Here is a 15,442-nt window from a genome sequence, read left to right as displayed (position 1 = left end):
TTTAATGTTACAAGACATTTGTACGGTGCTAGTTGAATTCAAGGAAACCTTTACAAACAATGGTTGTCAAAAGAAAATATTTTAATGTTCATATGATGCATGTATATTTAGAAAGACTATGATTACTGTGCAGAAACAGTTTGGGGAATATTTGTTCCATTTGATTAAAAAAAATTTCAGTTGTAAATATAAGCATATACACAATTTTTCTGGTAACTGTACAGAGCACTGACTATTTCTAATATTCAACACCAGCCCACCTCCTGCAGTTGATATCAGTATTTATGAAAAGTCACTCAGTCAGTGTTCATCACATCAAGTCTTCAGATTTACTTCTTATGGAATTTATTCTTCTTCTTGTTCCTCTTGCCAGCTCCTTGTGCCGCTCTTTCCGTCACAATGTGCTGGTACTTCTTTTTGTTGTTCCTGGTAAGACGAGAGGAAAGTACATTTTATACGTTTGCAGTAATGGAATACATCTACACTCTTTGTACTCCTGACTAAATACCAATGTGCTCACACAGTTAGCAAGAGCTGCTGTGGTGCTGCAATGTTTAAGTTAATGATGGTTACAAACTATTTTGATATCCTTAAATATTGTGTTGTAATAGATTTTAAATATGTGATGGCAGACACTGAAGCATTGCTAACACAATACAAAAACACTGTACATCAGTCCATTTCATAGTTGAATCATGTGACATGTCTAGAAAAATGGTTTTGTGTTTGTTTTTATTTCAACTTACTGTCTGAACTCAGCATCAGAGAGCAGCTCCTCCACCATTGTCCTCTTCCTCGCCTTCTTGGGAAGACGGGAATGATAGAAGTCGACTGGGTTGTCCACCACCGTACCAATCTGTATCACATACACACAAAAGTAATGCTATGTTAGATAGCACTGGGAACTGGCTAACGGGAACAGGGTAAAGCAAACATGTGATTGGTTGATGCTTCACCGTGTTAATGGAGCGCAATACATGAAATCGAAAAAAAGAAGACGTAATCAGATTATTGATGGGATAAATTTTGTAAAAAAATGGGGATTAGTTACAATTTTAAAAAGACAAAATAAAGAATGATATTCTACCATGCACATGTACACACTTTAAAACAAGTCTCACACAATGGCCTCTACAGCGGTACAAACATTCTTTAATTTCGCCATCATTTTGTAAGTAAAGCAGAAAAGGGAAACAAAATCACAGGACGGTGTAATCGCACAGCAGGATGGTCTGCTGCTATCTAGTCCATAGAGTTTATTCTTTTTGCAGAGAGGCAGTGCGGCGTGAAAAGATGCGAACCGCTTAAATTTCTGCTCCAGCAAACATAATACAGGACAAACCGGAAATTCAGTTTATATTAGTATTGCTGCTGCTCCTAGTGAAATCCAGCTAAATTCAAAATTCTGAACTACAGACCCTATTAGTGAACTCTTTAACTATGAAAATGAAAAAGTCATGACCGTGTTTCCAAAGAAAACAAATATAAACGTTGCTTTGTTATTGAAGAGGGATTCTGAGGGGCAAGAGATTAGTGTTTTCTACCGACCTGAAAATATTTGGGAAAGCCTTCTCTGTCGTTCTTCTTGTAGAACCTCTTGGGATCCATGGAGCCTCTCATCTTCAGGACTTGGAGGTCCCCTTTCAGCTCTTGTGTGATCTCCGGGGCTTTCATATTAAACCAACCATCTCCTGTTGATTTCTCCCTCTCCGTCTGGGGAAAAAAAGTGATCTCAATTATTTGGAGAAGCCTTTGAAGCAAAGAATTACAATAAAAACATCTGCCGTACTGTATTTATGTATTTCATGATTTGGGGCAGGACGTTTCATCATAACCCATTCCACAAATGATACATGATCCAAGTGATAAAACTAGCAGATTGAAGCACAGATAATCTATAAAGCAAAGCATAACTTTGTGAACTTACTCTGCGTTTCAACTTTAAGGCTTGTTTGGATTCGCTGTACGGAGGCACTGCATCCTTCTTCTCAAACTCTGGTCCCATCACACTCTTCTTCATCATCTGTGGACAGCAACAAAAAAAAGTGTTATTGGATTTACTCGTGCTTGCATAACTATAAAGTTCATTATTCATTCTGCATCACAGATCACCTTCAAAAATCAATTACTTATTTACCTCATCTTGGATCTTCTTTTCCTTTAGTTTTCGCAGTGAACTGGAGACAGGTTTTGATTTGCTGCCATCAAAATTGATGTATAAGCCCCCGAGCTCCTTCACTCTGAAGCCAGGGTCAATACGGCTGGACATCTCTTTCCTGGAACAAATGAGCACAAAGAAAATTCCTCAGGAGGCGCCGTCGTGTCTCATTTCTCACCTCAGCACAGTTATACAGTGAAAACTGCTTATAGTGATCACGTCCGTCTGGGGTCCTCCACATATTTTGCACGTGTTCCTAAGTGAATGAACCAATCAAAGGCGGCCACCTTTCATATACTTACAACTGAGGATTTCTACTCGAGAAAAGGAATTCTGCATCTTCGTCATCATCATCCCCCTCCTCATCAACAAACTCTTCATCTTGCTCCTCCTGCTCCACTCTGTCCTCCTTTGTGGCCTTCTCCTCTTCCTCTGTTGGCCTCTCCTTGTAGTACTGTTCATCAGCCTCCTGTCCGGGCCGTGTGTCGATCATAAACAGTCCGTCAACGGATGCAGCTGCTGCTTCACACCTCTGTGAAGGTCCTGCTCTCTCCTCTGCCGGGAACTCCAAATCCTCCTCTTCCACCTCTCCAGAAACTTCCCTCTCCTCCTCTTTGGCGTCTTCATCTTCATCTTCATCCTCACTGCTCTCCAGCAGGCTGATTATTTTTGTGTTCTGGACGATGACATCTTTAGGTTGCGGTTCAGGGTCAGAATCCACTGTGATACTCTGCTGCTGGCTGGATGTCACCTGAATGGACTCAGCTTGGACCTCATTGGAGTCGACCACCTGCTGGGCATCTATATTCAATGTGCTGGCTTCCATTTTCTCCTCCTCACTGGGCCCGGTTTCCACAGCAGCATCCTCATCTCCCTGTGGTGCGTGGGCGTCCACATCAGCCACTTCCATAGCTTCATCCTTCTCTTCAGTCTCCTCTGTAATTTCAGAAGCACTTTCACACGATGCTACTGTAGCTGATTGGCAAGGCTTTAGCGGCTCTGATGGCTGAATTGTTTCCTGCATCATCATCTTCTCTGAGGCTTCCCCGTCCGTATTTTCAGCACACGGCTCCTCCTGCTGGTGTCTGTCAGTCACTGCAGGTGTAGTTACAGCTTCCTCAGTACAAGCAGGACTGTCTGATATCTTGAGAGACCCAATGAGGGAGTCTTCTTCTGAAATAATTACTCCCTTTTCCACACTCATTGTATCTGCCTCGTTTGATGTGAGATCAGTACTATTCCCGCCTTCCTTCTCTTTTTCTTCCAATGGTTGGTTCTCATCTTCTTCCACCAGTGTGCAGTCTGCGTCCGCGTCCGCAAGGATCACTGTTCTTTCTAACATAGAATCATTGATTGAAGTGTCTTCCACAGTTTTTTTTAAAACAATACTACAGTCCTTGATTGAGCTCCTGGTGACCCGAGCACTCCGACTGCTGCTCCCTGAGCCTGTGCGGCTGCTGCAGGGAGTCCCTTTGCTTCGTGTGGTGCAGGGGCTGCCCATCTGGGAATGTGCGTCAGTCAGCTCAGAGTCTGAGTCCAGGGCTTTGGGACAGGTTGATTGGGTCTTCCCCCGTCTACGAGTCGTCATACTGTAAGTGGGCCCGGACTCAAACCCGTCAGAGTCGCAAGACTGGGGCTCACTGACGTCTACAGCAGCTGCCGCACTCCCTTTGGCTGCCCGGCTCAATCGAGCTCTCGGGGCGGGGGATTGAGAGCTTTCCGAGGTTTCGTCTAGGTGGATGGGGATCGGACCGGTTTGCCTTCTGGATCTCGTAGCTCTGCGGGTGGTGGAGACGCTGGACACGCAGCTGTCAGCACCTGAGAGCTCTGAGTCTTCAGTTTGTTGTTTGGCAGATGATCTGGGGCGCGCAGTTTTTCTCTGACTTCTGGTGACTCTCTGGGATTCGGACACCAACTCGACCTTGGCGTCTCCGACCTCAACATGAGCTGGCTCGGGGCTTTTCGGAATCGTCTTCCTCCTTGTGCTCCGTCGGCCACTTTGGCTAGCTTTCGATGCAGACACCGCAGAAGAGTACGATTCCACCTCAGATATCTCATCATCGTCTCGAAGTACTATGCGGTGCGTTGTCCTGCTCCCTGTGGTGTGTGTGATTGGTAGTTCGCCGTCAAACGCTGCAGAGCAGCAGGAGTCCACCTCAGATATCTCATCATCTTCTCGAAGTACTATGCAGTGCGTTGTCCTGCTCCCCCTGGTGTGCATCATCGGTAGTTCTGGGTCAACCGCCGCAGAGCAGCAAGAGTCCACCTCAGATATCTCATCATCTTCCCGAAGTACTATGCGGTGCGTTGTCCTGCTCCCCCTGGTGTGTGTCATTGGTAGTTCGGCGTCAAACGCCGCAGAGCAGCAGGAGTCTTCCTGATCCTCTTCGTGGATGGAGCCCACAGGTGTGCATGACTGCTCTGGACTGTGGAGTCTGGAAGCTCTGGTGCATCTTTTCATCAGGGAGGTAGATGGAGACGCATGGAATTGTCCCTTGCATTTTTCAAGCTGGCTGCTGGCCTCCACCAGGGCGTGTTGCGTCAGGCTCTCTGCTTGTTTAGCAGTGCTCCTGGTTCTTCGACCAGTGGAAGGAGTGGCCTGTTTGAAAGAAATAAGAGAATTTATTTGTACAGCTGATTCTATGACAAGCTTTATCCCAAAGGATGAGGTAGGTGTCATTATAGAAAGTGTTTGTATTGTCAACAAATTCCACACAAAAAAAAAAGACCAAAGCCAACAATGTGTCACTTTCTCAAGTCTTTCTGACTTCCACAGCCGGTCTGTGGCTTCATTTCTACTGAAGATATTGCCATCTAAAAATGGGTCACCGACACATAGCTTCACATTTAACAATAAAAATATCTAGGAACTGTATTTGTTCTTCATACGTTAGACGGGAGTAAGTAGTGTGTTCGTTGGGGACTATTTTAAGCACACATTTGGTGCTCTTGTCTAGTATTTAGGGCAGTGTGTTTTTGACCATAAATGTTACTGCTAATGAAGGAATAAAGTCACCCAGTGAAAATAAGGACCGGTTAGTTTTTACTACTTCATCTATCATTGACGAGTAGGATCTTTGAATCAATTTTAAACCACTCTGACAGTTAAACGGTTTAATTTACAGTTTTTTCCACTTGTTTCACAACATCGAAACGTTTACTAACTCCGATAGGAAAGATGGTGTCCACGTGAAGTTTTGAGCAGCTGCACATTTACGAGCTAACAGACACGTGACGGGCTCCTTCTCCTCGAACTAAACCTTAACGTGGTCTCTGAACAGTAGCAGGTTTAACCAACATGTCTCTGTCGTACGTACCGGGACATCAGAGGACTGGTCGGGGTTTGTTTTAGTTGGAGAGTACACGCGCACTCCTCTCCTGGTGGCCACCATCTTGCATGCTGCTAGCAAGCCTGCTAGCTCCTTACACTTCCGGTTTGAGAGCTGGACTTGACTAATCGATAAACGGAAATAAGATACAGGCCAAGCAGACGATCGCAGAGCCGTGACTCAACTTCAAGTCCTGATGGTGGACAAACGGTTCAGGTCCTTAAAAGTAAAACGTATCTAACGTTAGTTCGTACATTAAGTACTGCATTGAAAGTGTGCGAAAGAAAAACTACGAATTGTTCTCAAAAGGCACTTTAAGTATGAATGGTAAAAGTTCGCAATGAAGACAAACCCTGTGTGTTGTACTGATAGACTGTACTGCTCTATACTGTATTTTATTAGGTAACGCTGGTGAGTAACCTTTTTAATGTTGAGTTGCTTGAGGTAATTCTAACAGTTGTATCCACTTAAATCATATTTTATAAGATCACCATATGCTTTGTATATACATATATAGACCTTAATATCGTTGTTAAAAAACAACAATATCAGTCAACTAAATGCAGTGGTGTATAAGTATGCTGAATTTAGAGACCGTAACAGTGGATTAAATAAAAACGTGTCTAATGGATTCAGTTTCTTTAAATCAATCTTTAATTCAATTCCATTCAAAGCTGTATTGCTGTTGGTCGGTCGACAGACAGACAGACAGACAGACAGACACACACACACACAATCAAGTTTAGTCCGTCACGTTATCGTTGATTCTACCAATATTTTCAGTTTTCTCCACTTGTTTCACAACATCGAAGCGTTTACAAACTCCGATAGGAAAGATGGTGTTCATGTGAAGTTTTGAGCAGCTACACATTCACGCGCTAACAGACACGTGACGGGCTCCTTCTCCTCGAACTAAACCTTAACGTAGTCTCTGAACAGTAGCAGGTTTAACCAACATGTCTCTGTCGCACGTACCGGGACATCAGAGGACTGGTCTGGGTTTGTTTTAGTTGGAGAGTACACGCGCACTCCTCTCCTGGTGGCCACCATCTTGCATGCTGCTAGCAAGCCTGCTAGCTCCTTACACTTCCGGTTTGAGAGCTGGACTTGACTAATCGATAAACGGAAATAAGATACAGACGATCGCAGAGTCGTGACTCAACTTCAAGTCCTGATGGTGGAAAAACTGTTCAGGTCCTTTAAAGTAAAATTCTCTAACGTTAGTTCGTACATTAAGTACTGCATTGAAAGTGTGCGAAAGAAAAAGTACGAATTGTTCTCAAAAGGCACTTTAAATTTGAAAAGTAAAAGTTCTCAATGCAGACAAACCCTGTGTGCTGTACTCATAGACTGTATTGCTCTATACTGTATTTTATTAGGTACTTAACGCTGGTGTGTTAATGTGCAAGTAAAGTTTTTAATGTTGAAGTTGCTTGAGGTTGTAATTGTAACTGTTGTATCCATGTACATCATATTTTATAAGATTTTATATGCTTTGTATATAAATCTATAATCTATAAATATCGTTGTTAAAAAAACAATATTTGACAATATCAGTCAAATAAATGTAGTGGTGTACAGTATGTGGCAGAAGTATCCCTAACCCAGAAACTCACAGTGCAATGCAGAGTGTTTGATAATACACTTTGAAACAATTAAACACAAACATGGGACATAATTTAAATAACTTAAGTATCAACAAAACACTTTTAATGCATGCTAATGACTCAGCTGAGAGCTTTAGGTAGCACTTTCAACAAAGTTGGAAGTTCCCTTCTTCGTTAATTAGCTCTTTTTTTTGTAACACCAAAATCTTGATTGTATTATCAAAAAAAATAAAAAATCATCACACTAGCCCAGGGTCATTCCATCTTTTAAATATTTTACATCAGTGTTGATGGTAAAACATAACTTTTGTGATTTTAATAAAGCCAATTCATGATATACAGACATATGACAACATTAAATATGTTTACAGTACAACAGATAATTTGTCTTCATGAGATTAACTGGATCCGGTCTGGAAAAACAACCATGATTCTTATATAAAAACATCTTCCTCAGAGTTTACATATTTTAACATCTCCTTGGCGTGGAGTTTCCAGTGATAACAACAATGCATATAGAGGACAAGCACCTGCTACGCATGTCACTCTCCAAATATTGCTGTACTTTCAAATCCTCAAATTAATCTCATGAGCACAGTAGTGGGTAACCTTGGTCAGAAAAAAAGGCCTGATAAAATACAGTTGTATATACTTAGTTGTTTTCTTCACCAATTACAATCAATCAGCATCATAAAATAAACATCTCACATGTAGTTTGATTTAAATTAGCAGTTTTTTCTCAATTTAGGAATGCAAATACTGCAGGAAAAAGCCAATTGCAACAATAAACTTTTTTTCTGATATTTTTTCAAATACGGCTTAAAAAATGTTTCAATCATTCTACTAAAAACAAATCTCTTCCTTTGACTTTTCATTCAGACCAATATATTTAAAGCTTGATTCACACAGACACAGTGGAGACAAAGCAGGTATGAGGACAGGAGGAGAAAAGGATGAGAGGCACTTCAAGTCAGAACAAGGTTAAGGAACCCTCGCCTTGGATCAAAGTTTAGCAACCGCCATTTTCCATCATTAAAGCAGCCTCTATTGTGTTGATAAATGGCTGATCTGTCAATGTACTATTCATCTGTGAAACTCACTTTCACAGTCTATTCTCTTAAAATTGAATCTTGAGTTAATATTGCATGTTCATCTCCTATTTATGATCTCACTGAGACGACACTAATGAACACCTGCATCAGTTAAAATGAAGAAATGGTACATGATCAGGATGTAACCGTATAAGATAAAACAATGACTTCCAGACTCATGGTGAATGGCAGCATCCATTATTCAGAGCTATTACTTTGCATGTTTTGTGTGTATGTCAACGAAAAGAGGAAAATGGCTTCATCCATGTGTCTTCTATAGCGGGTTGTGCTAGGGGCTCGCCTTCCTCGCACTGACAAGGTAGCCCTTAGCCTTGATAATTCCCCGGCTCTTCACAATAATGGAGTAGCGAAGGACCCACTCCAGCCTCCAGTCAGCAATGTTCTGGTCCTGCGTTCCCTCCTGCACCGCCTCCTGGAATGTGGCTGCTGACATCAACTCTGTGGAAACATGGAACCAAAAGAAGAGCCGTTTAAAACTCATGGAGAAAAAAAAAAGACAGGTACAAGTGAACTGTGCAACTTACACTGTGCAAAGAACTTAAACATGAGACTCACTGATACTGCTGTTGACCCCAACTACAAAAGTATTTTATTGTCAATAAATCCCATGACGAGACTAAAAATCAACAATGGGTCTGTCTGTCTGTCTCTGTACACTTTCTTCCCTTCTCTGTGGCTATCAGGACCAAGCCCAATCATTTCTGCTGAAGATATAAATCTATTTTTGGGGATCATTTTCAGCCGTGCATTACTACACATTTGGTGTTTTAGTAATTCCACCAGACGGACCGTTAATGTGGGACTGACTCAAAATAAACTACACTACCCATATTCACAATAATGTTGAAACATGTCTCTCGGGAAACGCCTCATTCATGCTTTTTTGGGGCAACAATAGAGGTCCATTACACTAAGGAGTACGATTTATTATATATATATATATATATATATATATATATATATATATATATATATATATATATATATATATATATATATATATATATATATATATATATATATATATATAATTTCAGGCAAATTTGTGATATATAAATATAATTGACTAGGTATATCTGGCTTTTTCTACACAGAAACACAGTTGGTTTTGGTCTTTTGATGGCATTTGTTGCCAATTAGAAAAATATAGAATATCAAATAGCTTACCCATTAATGTTTAACTAAGCACTGAAAAAAGTTTTGCATTTATAAACTTTACTACAAACCCATCTGACTGACAGAAAAACATTTTAATTGAATTTCTGAACCTTTGGGATCGTTGTGTGTGAGCAGCTGGATGTCAAACTCCTTGGCAAAGGCTGTCAGGTCTGGAGGCATCACACAGCAGGAGGCCAAGTTGAACTGGTTGCTGCTGGGCTTTACCTGTACAAGAGAGAGCATGTAGTAAACGACTGGCTTCATTTGGTTCAACATAGGAAATGGCAGACAGTGTTCCACTTGCCAAAGTTCATAATAGAAAAACACATTATTGCTTGCAGATTTTGTAATCTATGAATCCAGTTTATTATAAAATGTCAACATATATGTTGCCTCTAAAGTCCGATTTTCATTTCTGAAACAAATTAAGGTTCACACACACAAGATTTCCACTAACCTGAGCCCAGTTGTAGAGCTGTTCCAGCAAGTCTTTGTCCAGGTCAGAGGTGCCAATAGCAGCAATCTGCTGGCTTCTGACCAGAGCCTCCAGCTCCTCCCAAGCAGGCTGAAGGTGGGCCAGACTTTGGCTGTCACTGTCCAAGGGCCAAGGTGGCGCTATGATAACAGAGTCAAGCTGAGACACCGCCAGCGCCTGGCAGACTAGGAATGAGTGACAGACAAGGCCGTAACACAAGTAGAGTTCAGTTTCCTAAAAATTGTGTGTAGTCTTTAAGATACACAAAGATTTAGCTGAAGAGAATTAAAGCTCACCCATCTCCACTGCATCTCTGATAGAGGATTGAACCGACTCACACAGAAACAGCTTGACTGTGAAAACAAGCAATAACATGTCATTCCCCACATACTGCAATGTTAGCTTTTTACTTATTTACTATTTATTATTACTTGTTTAACTATTTCAGTCATTAATTGGGTATGCTCTGATCAATGCATGAGCCATTAAATCAGCCATCATACAAAGTGCTTAACATAGACGATAGGGCTGGGCGATATGATGATATACATCATCAAAACAAAATGAAAATGTCTACCTTATTTACCATTTTTTTCTATATTCCGAACTGCATTATGTCAATAGTAACGCCATTTGGACGACCGTTTACGTTCTGACCTTTACACATCAGAGTGAAGCTGGAGCTAACGGTCAAACAAGAAGAGCTCTAACCTAAACAGGGGCTACTTCTACAAAATGATCACCAACTTAGCATAAAAGTATCCTCTGCAAAGTTTGCCACATGCATGGAACTGGACTGCAGGCTATCCTTTGTAAGTAACTGGCACAACTTAGCTTATTTCCAGTCTGCAGTCTGTTTTGCTGCAGCAATGAAGAATCAAAGAGGGTTAATATTCTGGACGGTTCCAGACTCTCGTGATTAGTTTTCCATAAAACAGACTGCAGACTTTGGTACACAGAAATGCCTTAACACAGCATTTCGTTTGTGGCCCCTTGTGTAAGAACAGTATCTCTGTTGTACAACACTTAAATACAGTACTTGAGTAAATGTACTTAGATATATTCCATCACTGCTAAAACCAGAGGACAAAATTGTTTACAAGAGCACAGAGTTCTTCATAGATCTAGCGTCTTAATTTTGCTCTCAAAGTGCACCAGATTGATGCATTTCACTTTAAAATGTACAACATTTTCCCCCTCTAAAGGGGTCTGACGTTCACCAACAGTCTCAAAAAACCCTGTGGCAAACACTCCAGTACTGACCTGAGACCCTCAGTTCATCCCTCTCTTCAGGAGTAATAGCATCTGTTGCCTGGGGAATGGAGCAGTCCAGTGTGTCTGGAAAATCCTGCAAGACAAGCACTTCATTTAGAGACTGTGTGTGTAGTGTGACTACAACACATTTTAGACCAGAAAAAACTTAGATCGGCCTCTTAAAATATTGACTTTTAATCATTGAACAAATGACACAACGTACAGAAACCCCCAAAGGCTGCATCACTGATGGATTTTTAAAGTCATAATTAAAAAAGTTCCCTGTGGTGATTTCTTATAAACAAACAAAAGTTATGTTTACATTTAGTGTTACTCACTAAGGAGCATTGTGTAAAGCCTTGATGTCTAACAAATGTGATGAATGCATTTCCTTCCTCAGAAATTTTTTTGGAAAGCTGAATTTTCTAAAAAGTTTGGAACCTGAATAGTTTCCATCTATGTTTGCTGGCAACTAGTTTTCTTCTTTCCTGCCTTTTCCATCCATTGCTTCTTATCTTTGCACACTACCACCACCTGTTGATCAGTGGAACTCTGTGACACCGGTAGCAGAACGGCTCTGTTCAATTTCATTCAGGCAAAAAGCAAATCTGATCTGGTTATTTTTGTATATTTTTTTTTTTTTTTTTAAATGGTATATGAGGCTATCATTATCATTGCTTGTTAAAAAAAGTATCCACACAAGGGGAAATAACATTTAAGTCTGATCTGTCATGAGAGGAAACTCTAAATTGTCTCATTCAGTGTTTTATCGTCTATTAAACTCTCTTTACATTTTATTAAATGCTATTTTTTTGCTCAGAAGACTTAATAACAAGTGATACATTTAATACAATATTCGTAAGGACAAAGGTAGAATATGACGTGTCAGCACATCACACATGAGACCTACTGTATTTAAAATTGACGTATTGAAGTGCATTGTTAAAAGAAGGTTAGCATAACATGACCAGAACTTTGAAAAATGTCGATCTTTACAACATGGATCTGTTACGCAGCATCAAAAAGCGCCTGAAGACAGCTCAGGGCCCCATGACTCAAACATCCTGTTCTTTCCATTTCCCTGCAGGGGATGTGTCTACTACGCTTTGTATTTACAATCCCTTAGTTCAACTCTTTCAAACTTCCCCCATCCCCATTTGAGTCCTGTGGGCGGGGCAATAAAAGTTGAAGCAGATTAGCTGAGCCAAGCAAAACAGCCAGTGCAGAGATGTGTTCAGCAGGAACACTGCGTAAGATCCTGCATTGTTTTAAATCTCCTTTTCAGGTTTTTGTTAGTTTGATGAACACAAGTGGTTGATGAATGCGTTCTAGAAATCCCATCACAGTTAATAAACAAAACCCCCACAGCAATGTTTTTCTACCTCCACCCACCCCCCTCCATTACAGACGCACATTTGGAATGGCGCCTTTGGCAGGCAGCACTGCATGAACATTCATCATGACAGCTTCTTTTCAGTAAGGCTAGAGGCAACCTTTGATGTTCATCACTACAGTTATTTTATTTTCCCAAGCACTGGAAGCGCTCTGGACAGTGTGGTGGCACATTGTGAAACTTATTCACATACTGCTGGTCTGACCATAAGTGAAACGACAATGCAAATACTAACATGCAAAACTGGTATGGAAGAGCCTGAATTCGATGTATTACTAAACATCAAGAACCCCAACGGCGCTACATCAACACATTAAGAAAACAATAAACATCTCCCCACCTTTGATGGCAGCTTTGTTGTGGAAGACCAATCACTAAGCGTGGCTTGAATGCAGTCTTGAAGCTGAAATATCAAACAGAAAAACAATTGTTTATTAACATCTGTGAAACATGCATATTTTCAGGAAGGATCCCTGAAGCTTGGCTGAAGTGGAACAGCTTTGTATCCCTCAGCAGACTCCCACACCAACATCTGGACAGCTGTGACATGCTGCTCTGCCAAACTCGGGCCGCACTGTGTTATAAACAATGAAATCAGTTAGATAAAATGTCCCAAATCGGCACAAAAGTGTGGGACAAAGACAGGAGACGAGTCAAGTTTAAGTAAAGACAAATGTTTTATTTCCAAAACATAACTATTACAAAAGGATAAGTATGGGGTGAGGAGGCCAGCTGCATCATCAGTAGTGTAGGAAGAATATGGATGAGTGAGACATCTCAATGCGAGTGCAGAAGGCAATAGAAAATGTCAAACCAACCAATACGTATATGTTGGTTGTGTCCCAACAACAAATTATGAGATGAACTTTGGACTAAAGTACCTGACACATGGCATTGTGCCCAAATTACAACCATGCTTTGGAGGAAAACTGCAGGTGAGGTTTAAAATCTTATGAATGATGCATCTGAAGCAATTAGGGAAAATAAACCAGTCTGACCAAAACTTTCAGGAAATCACCTCCAAATCTTTAAAATAAATACAGTGAACTCTATACAGGGCCAAAACAACAAGTCAATTAATGGATAAGTCAGTCTTCTATATCTGATAATAATTGAAAATAATATGTAGGTGCAGCACTAAATGTATGAATGACACGTGACCATATCAGTAGATTTAGGGTACTGGCTCAAATCAACCCTGTTTCAATAAAGCACCTGCCTGCAGGTGTTGTGTTGCGTTTGCTGCTTCCAGGCTCAACGTTCCTAAACTGTTAAATTAACAGTTTGTTTGTTGTGAGCCGCCTACAACAAACATCACATACTTTAAACACGCCTTCATCACATCAGTAAACACTAGACTAACTAGAGACCTCGACAGGTACAATTTGAATTACTTCTTTTCAAAACGTCCCTCTTTATAGACCTATACACGCTTTATTATCAGTTAACACACACACACACACACACACACACACACACACACACACACACACACACAGAGATACCCTTATCCAGTTAAATATTTAGCCAGGTAACGTTAGCCCACCGTTAACTTAACAGAGGCTAAGCTAATAAGCTAAACTGTCACACGCAACACAACAAGCTAACTTACTGCCTTTGTTTTTAATTCAGACATGTTCACGGCGTCTTACCTCTTCGCTGGGAGACACCGGACACTTTTTTTTCAGGCGACTTCGGTTGACTAGATTCCCGGTGTGCAGTCTGAGAGTCTTGGCGTGTTTCAGCAACATCTTCGCCTCACTGGTCATGTTTTGAGGATCCATGTGGTTCTCGATCTGCGAGCTAACAAGTTGCTAATCAGTGTCTTGCTACGACAAAAAGTGCGCGTTCACTCTGACACCAACCGCTACTGTAACTGCTGGTTATAAGAGCTGGCTCGCGAACAATAGCACAGCCCACAAAACTGTTATAAAACTATGAAGTCAGGATGACTTGCACTTAGTGTGTTGTCTGAGTTGCTAGTCTGACTGGTTGCTTAGAGGCTGTTATGGAGGCAAGCCGGTCGGTCACGCCCACACTTGAGGTGTCAGTGAATGTCCTGTAAAACCCGGTCAGGGTATCCTGGAGTAGTGTGCTACATTCATAACACGGAACTGGATCGATGGAATAGATTTTTGTATTGGATGCAGTTCTCATTTCTGACCGCTAGATGGTAGTGTAGTGTTTCTAATATTTTTTCTCAAGCAGAGCTAACATTGTATAGGAACCTTACGATGAATACTTATTCAATTAGTGTACTAAAGAACAATTTGAAGCACTTGAACTTTATTGTTATTATTGTGTTTTGCCTCATAGGATTGACTTCAATCTGCTGCTCTATTTTTACTTCTATTTTAATTGTATATACCGCTTGCTATTTATTTTTCTGTCTCTGGGCTGATGCAACAAACACATTTCTTATTTTATCCTCTAATCCACAACACTCATGGAGCCATATTGTACTTTTTACTCCACTACATTTATTTTATAACTATACAATATGGCAGATTAAACCTATCATGAACATATCAAATAAAGTAAAATACATTTTCATACCGTAATTTTGAATTCAACCACCATGATATAACACTGAGAAGGGCCATTCTGCATAGTGAGTAGCCTACTCATACTTTTAATGCTATAAGTACATTACTGCTCATACCCCTGTACTTTTATTTGTACTTATAATGGAGTATATTTATACTGGTTCTGAGTACTTCTTCCACCACTGTTGGCCATCCCTGTATACATACCTTTGTGTACTAATGTATCCTTGGTCTGGTGTTCATGGTGTGGGCTATACGCTACTTTGTCCCAATTATCGGAAATCTTAATGTTACAGCATACAATTATATTTTAGATATTTTATGTATGTACTTATGTATGCCATAGATTATGTGACTTATCAATTAATTTATTCACAGATGATGGACTTTTTCTTTTTAACAGTTTGGTT

General features: G+C 40.6%; 2 protein-coding genes across 3 annotated transcripts; both read right to left on the bottom strand.

Moving 5' to 3' along the window:
• Nucleotides 1–60: 60 nt before the first annotated feature.
• Nucleotides 61–6,552, bottom strand: dnttip2 (deoxynucleotidyltransferase, terminal, interacting protein 2). Of its 2 annotated transcripts, none has more exons than XM_068707288.1 (7): nt 6,463–6,552; nt 2,461–4,757; nt 2,138–2,276; nt 1,928–2,023; nt 1,549–1,713; nt 747–856; nt 61–426 (listed from the first exon to the last, which is right to left on the bottom strand). In XM_068707288.1, the coding sequence occupies exons 1-7, from the start codon at nt 6,535–6,537 to the stop codon at nt 330–332; spliced, it is 2,979 nt and encodes a 992-aa protein (XP_068563389.1). In that variant the 5' UTR covers nt 6,538–6,552; the 3' UTR covers nt 61–329. The 2 variants fall into 2 exon arrangements, with proteins under 2 accessions (XP_068563389.1, XP_068563388.1); XM_068707287.1 differs by lacking the exon at nt 6,463–6,552 and adding an exon at nt 5,476–5,673.
• Nucleotides 6,553–7,348: 796 nt separating this feature from the next.
• gclm (glutamate-cysteine ligase, modifier subunit) lies at nt 7,349–14,499 on the bottom strand. The gene is made up of 7 exons (XM_068707286.1): nt 14,139–14,499; nt 12,827–12,889; nt 11,103–11,187; nt 10,136–10,192; nt 9,822–10,024; nt 9,475–9,589; nt 7,349–8,644 (listed from the first exon to the last, which is right to left on the bottom strand). The coding sequence occupies exons 1-7, from the start codon at nt 14,268–14,270 to the stop codon at nt 8,475–8,477; spliced, it is 825 nt and encodes a 274-aa protein (XP_068563387.1). The 5' UTR covers nt 14,271–14,499; the 3' UTR covers nt 7,349–8,474.
• Nucleotides 14,500–15,442: the final 943 nt, after the last annotated feature.

Source organism: Cebidichthys violaceus, unplaced genomic scaffold, assembly GCF_023349555.1.
Source record: "Cebidichthys violaceus isolate CVI_PGR_0920_01 unplaced genomic scaffold, fCebVio1.0.p SCAF_13, whole genome shotgun sequence".
In the NCBI taxonomy this organism is placed as follows: Eukaryota; Metazoa; Chordata; class Actinopteri; order Perciformes; family Stichaeidae; genus Cebidichthys; species Cebidichthys violaceus.
This window is presented reverse-complemented; position numbering and strand designations above follow the sequence as displayed.

What these genes read in the sequence shown, in the direction of transcription:
- gclm (XM_068707286.1), bottom strand. Translation starts at nt 14,270, where the DNA reads ATGGATCCTCAAAACATGACCAGTGAGGCGAAGATGTTGCTGAAACAC. An exon ending in CGGTGTCTCCCAGCGAAGAG is followed by an intron (nt 12,890 to 14,138) that starts GTAAGACGCCGT and finishes TTGATATTTCAG; the next exon opens with CTTCAAGACTGCATTCAAGC. An exon ending in GGATGAACTGAGGGTCTCAG is followed by an intron (nt 10,193 to 11,102) that starts GTCAGTACTGGA and finishes TTGTTTTCACAG; the next exon opens with TCAAGCTGTTTCTGTGTGAG.
- dnttip2 (XM_068707288.1), bottom strand. Translation starts at nt 6,537, where the DNA reads ATGGTGGCCACCAGGAGAGGAGTGCGCGTGTACTCTCCAACTAAAACA. An exon ending in AAAAGAAGATCCAAGATGAG is followed by an intron (nt 2,024 to 2,137) that starts GTAAATAAGTAA and finishes TGCTGTCCACAG; the next exon opens with ATGATGAAGAAGAGTGTGAT. An exon ending in GCTTTCCCAAATATTTTCAG is followed by an intron (nt 857 to 1,548) that starts GTCGGTAGAAAA and finishes TATGTGATACAG; the next exon opens with ATTGGTACGGTGGTGGACAA.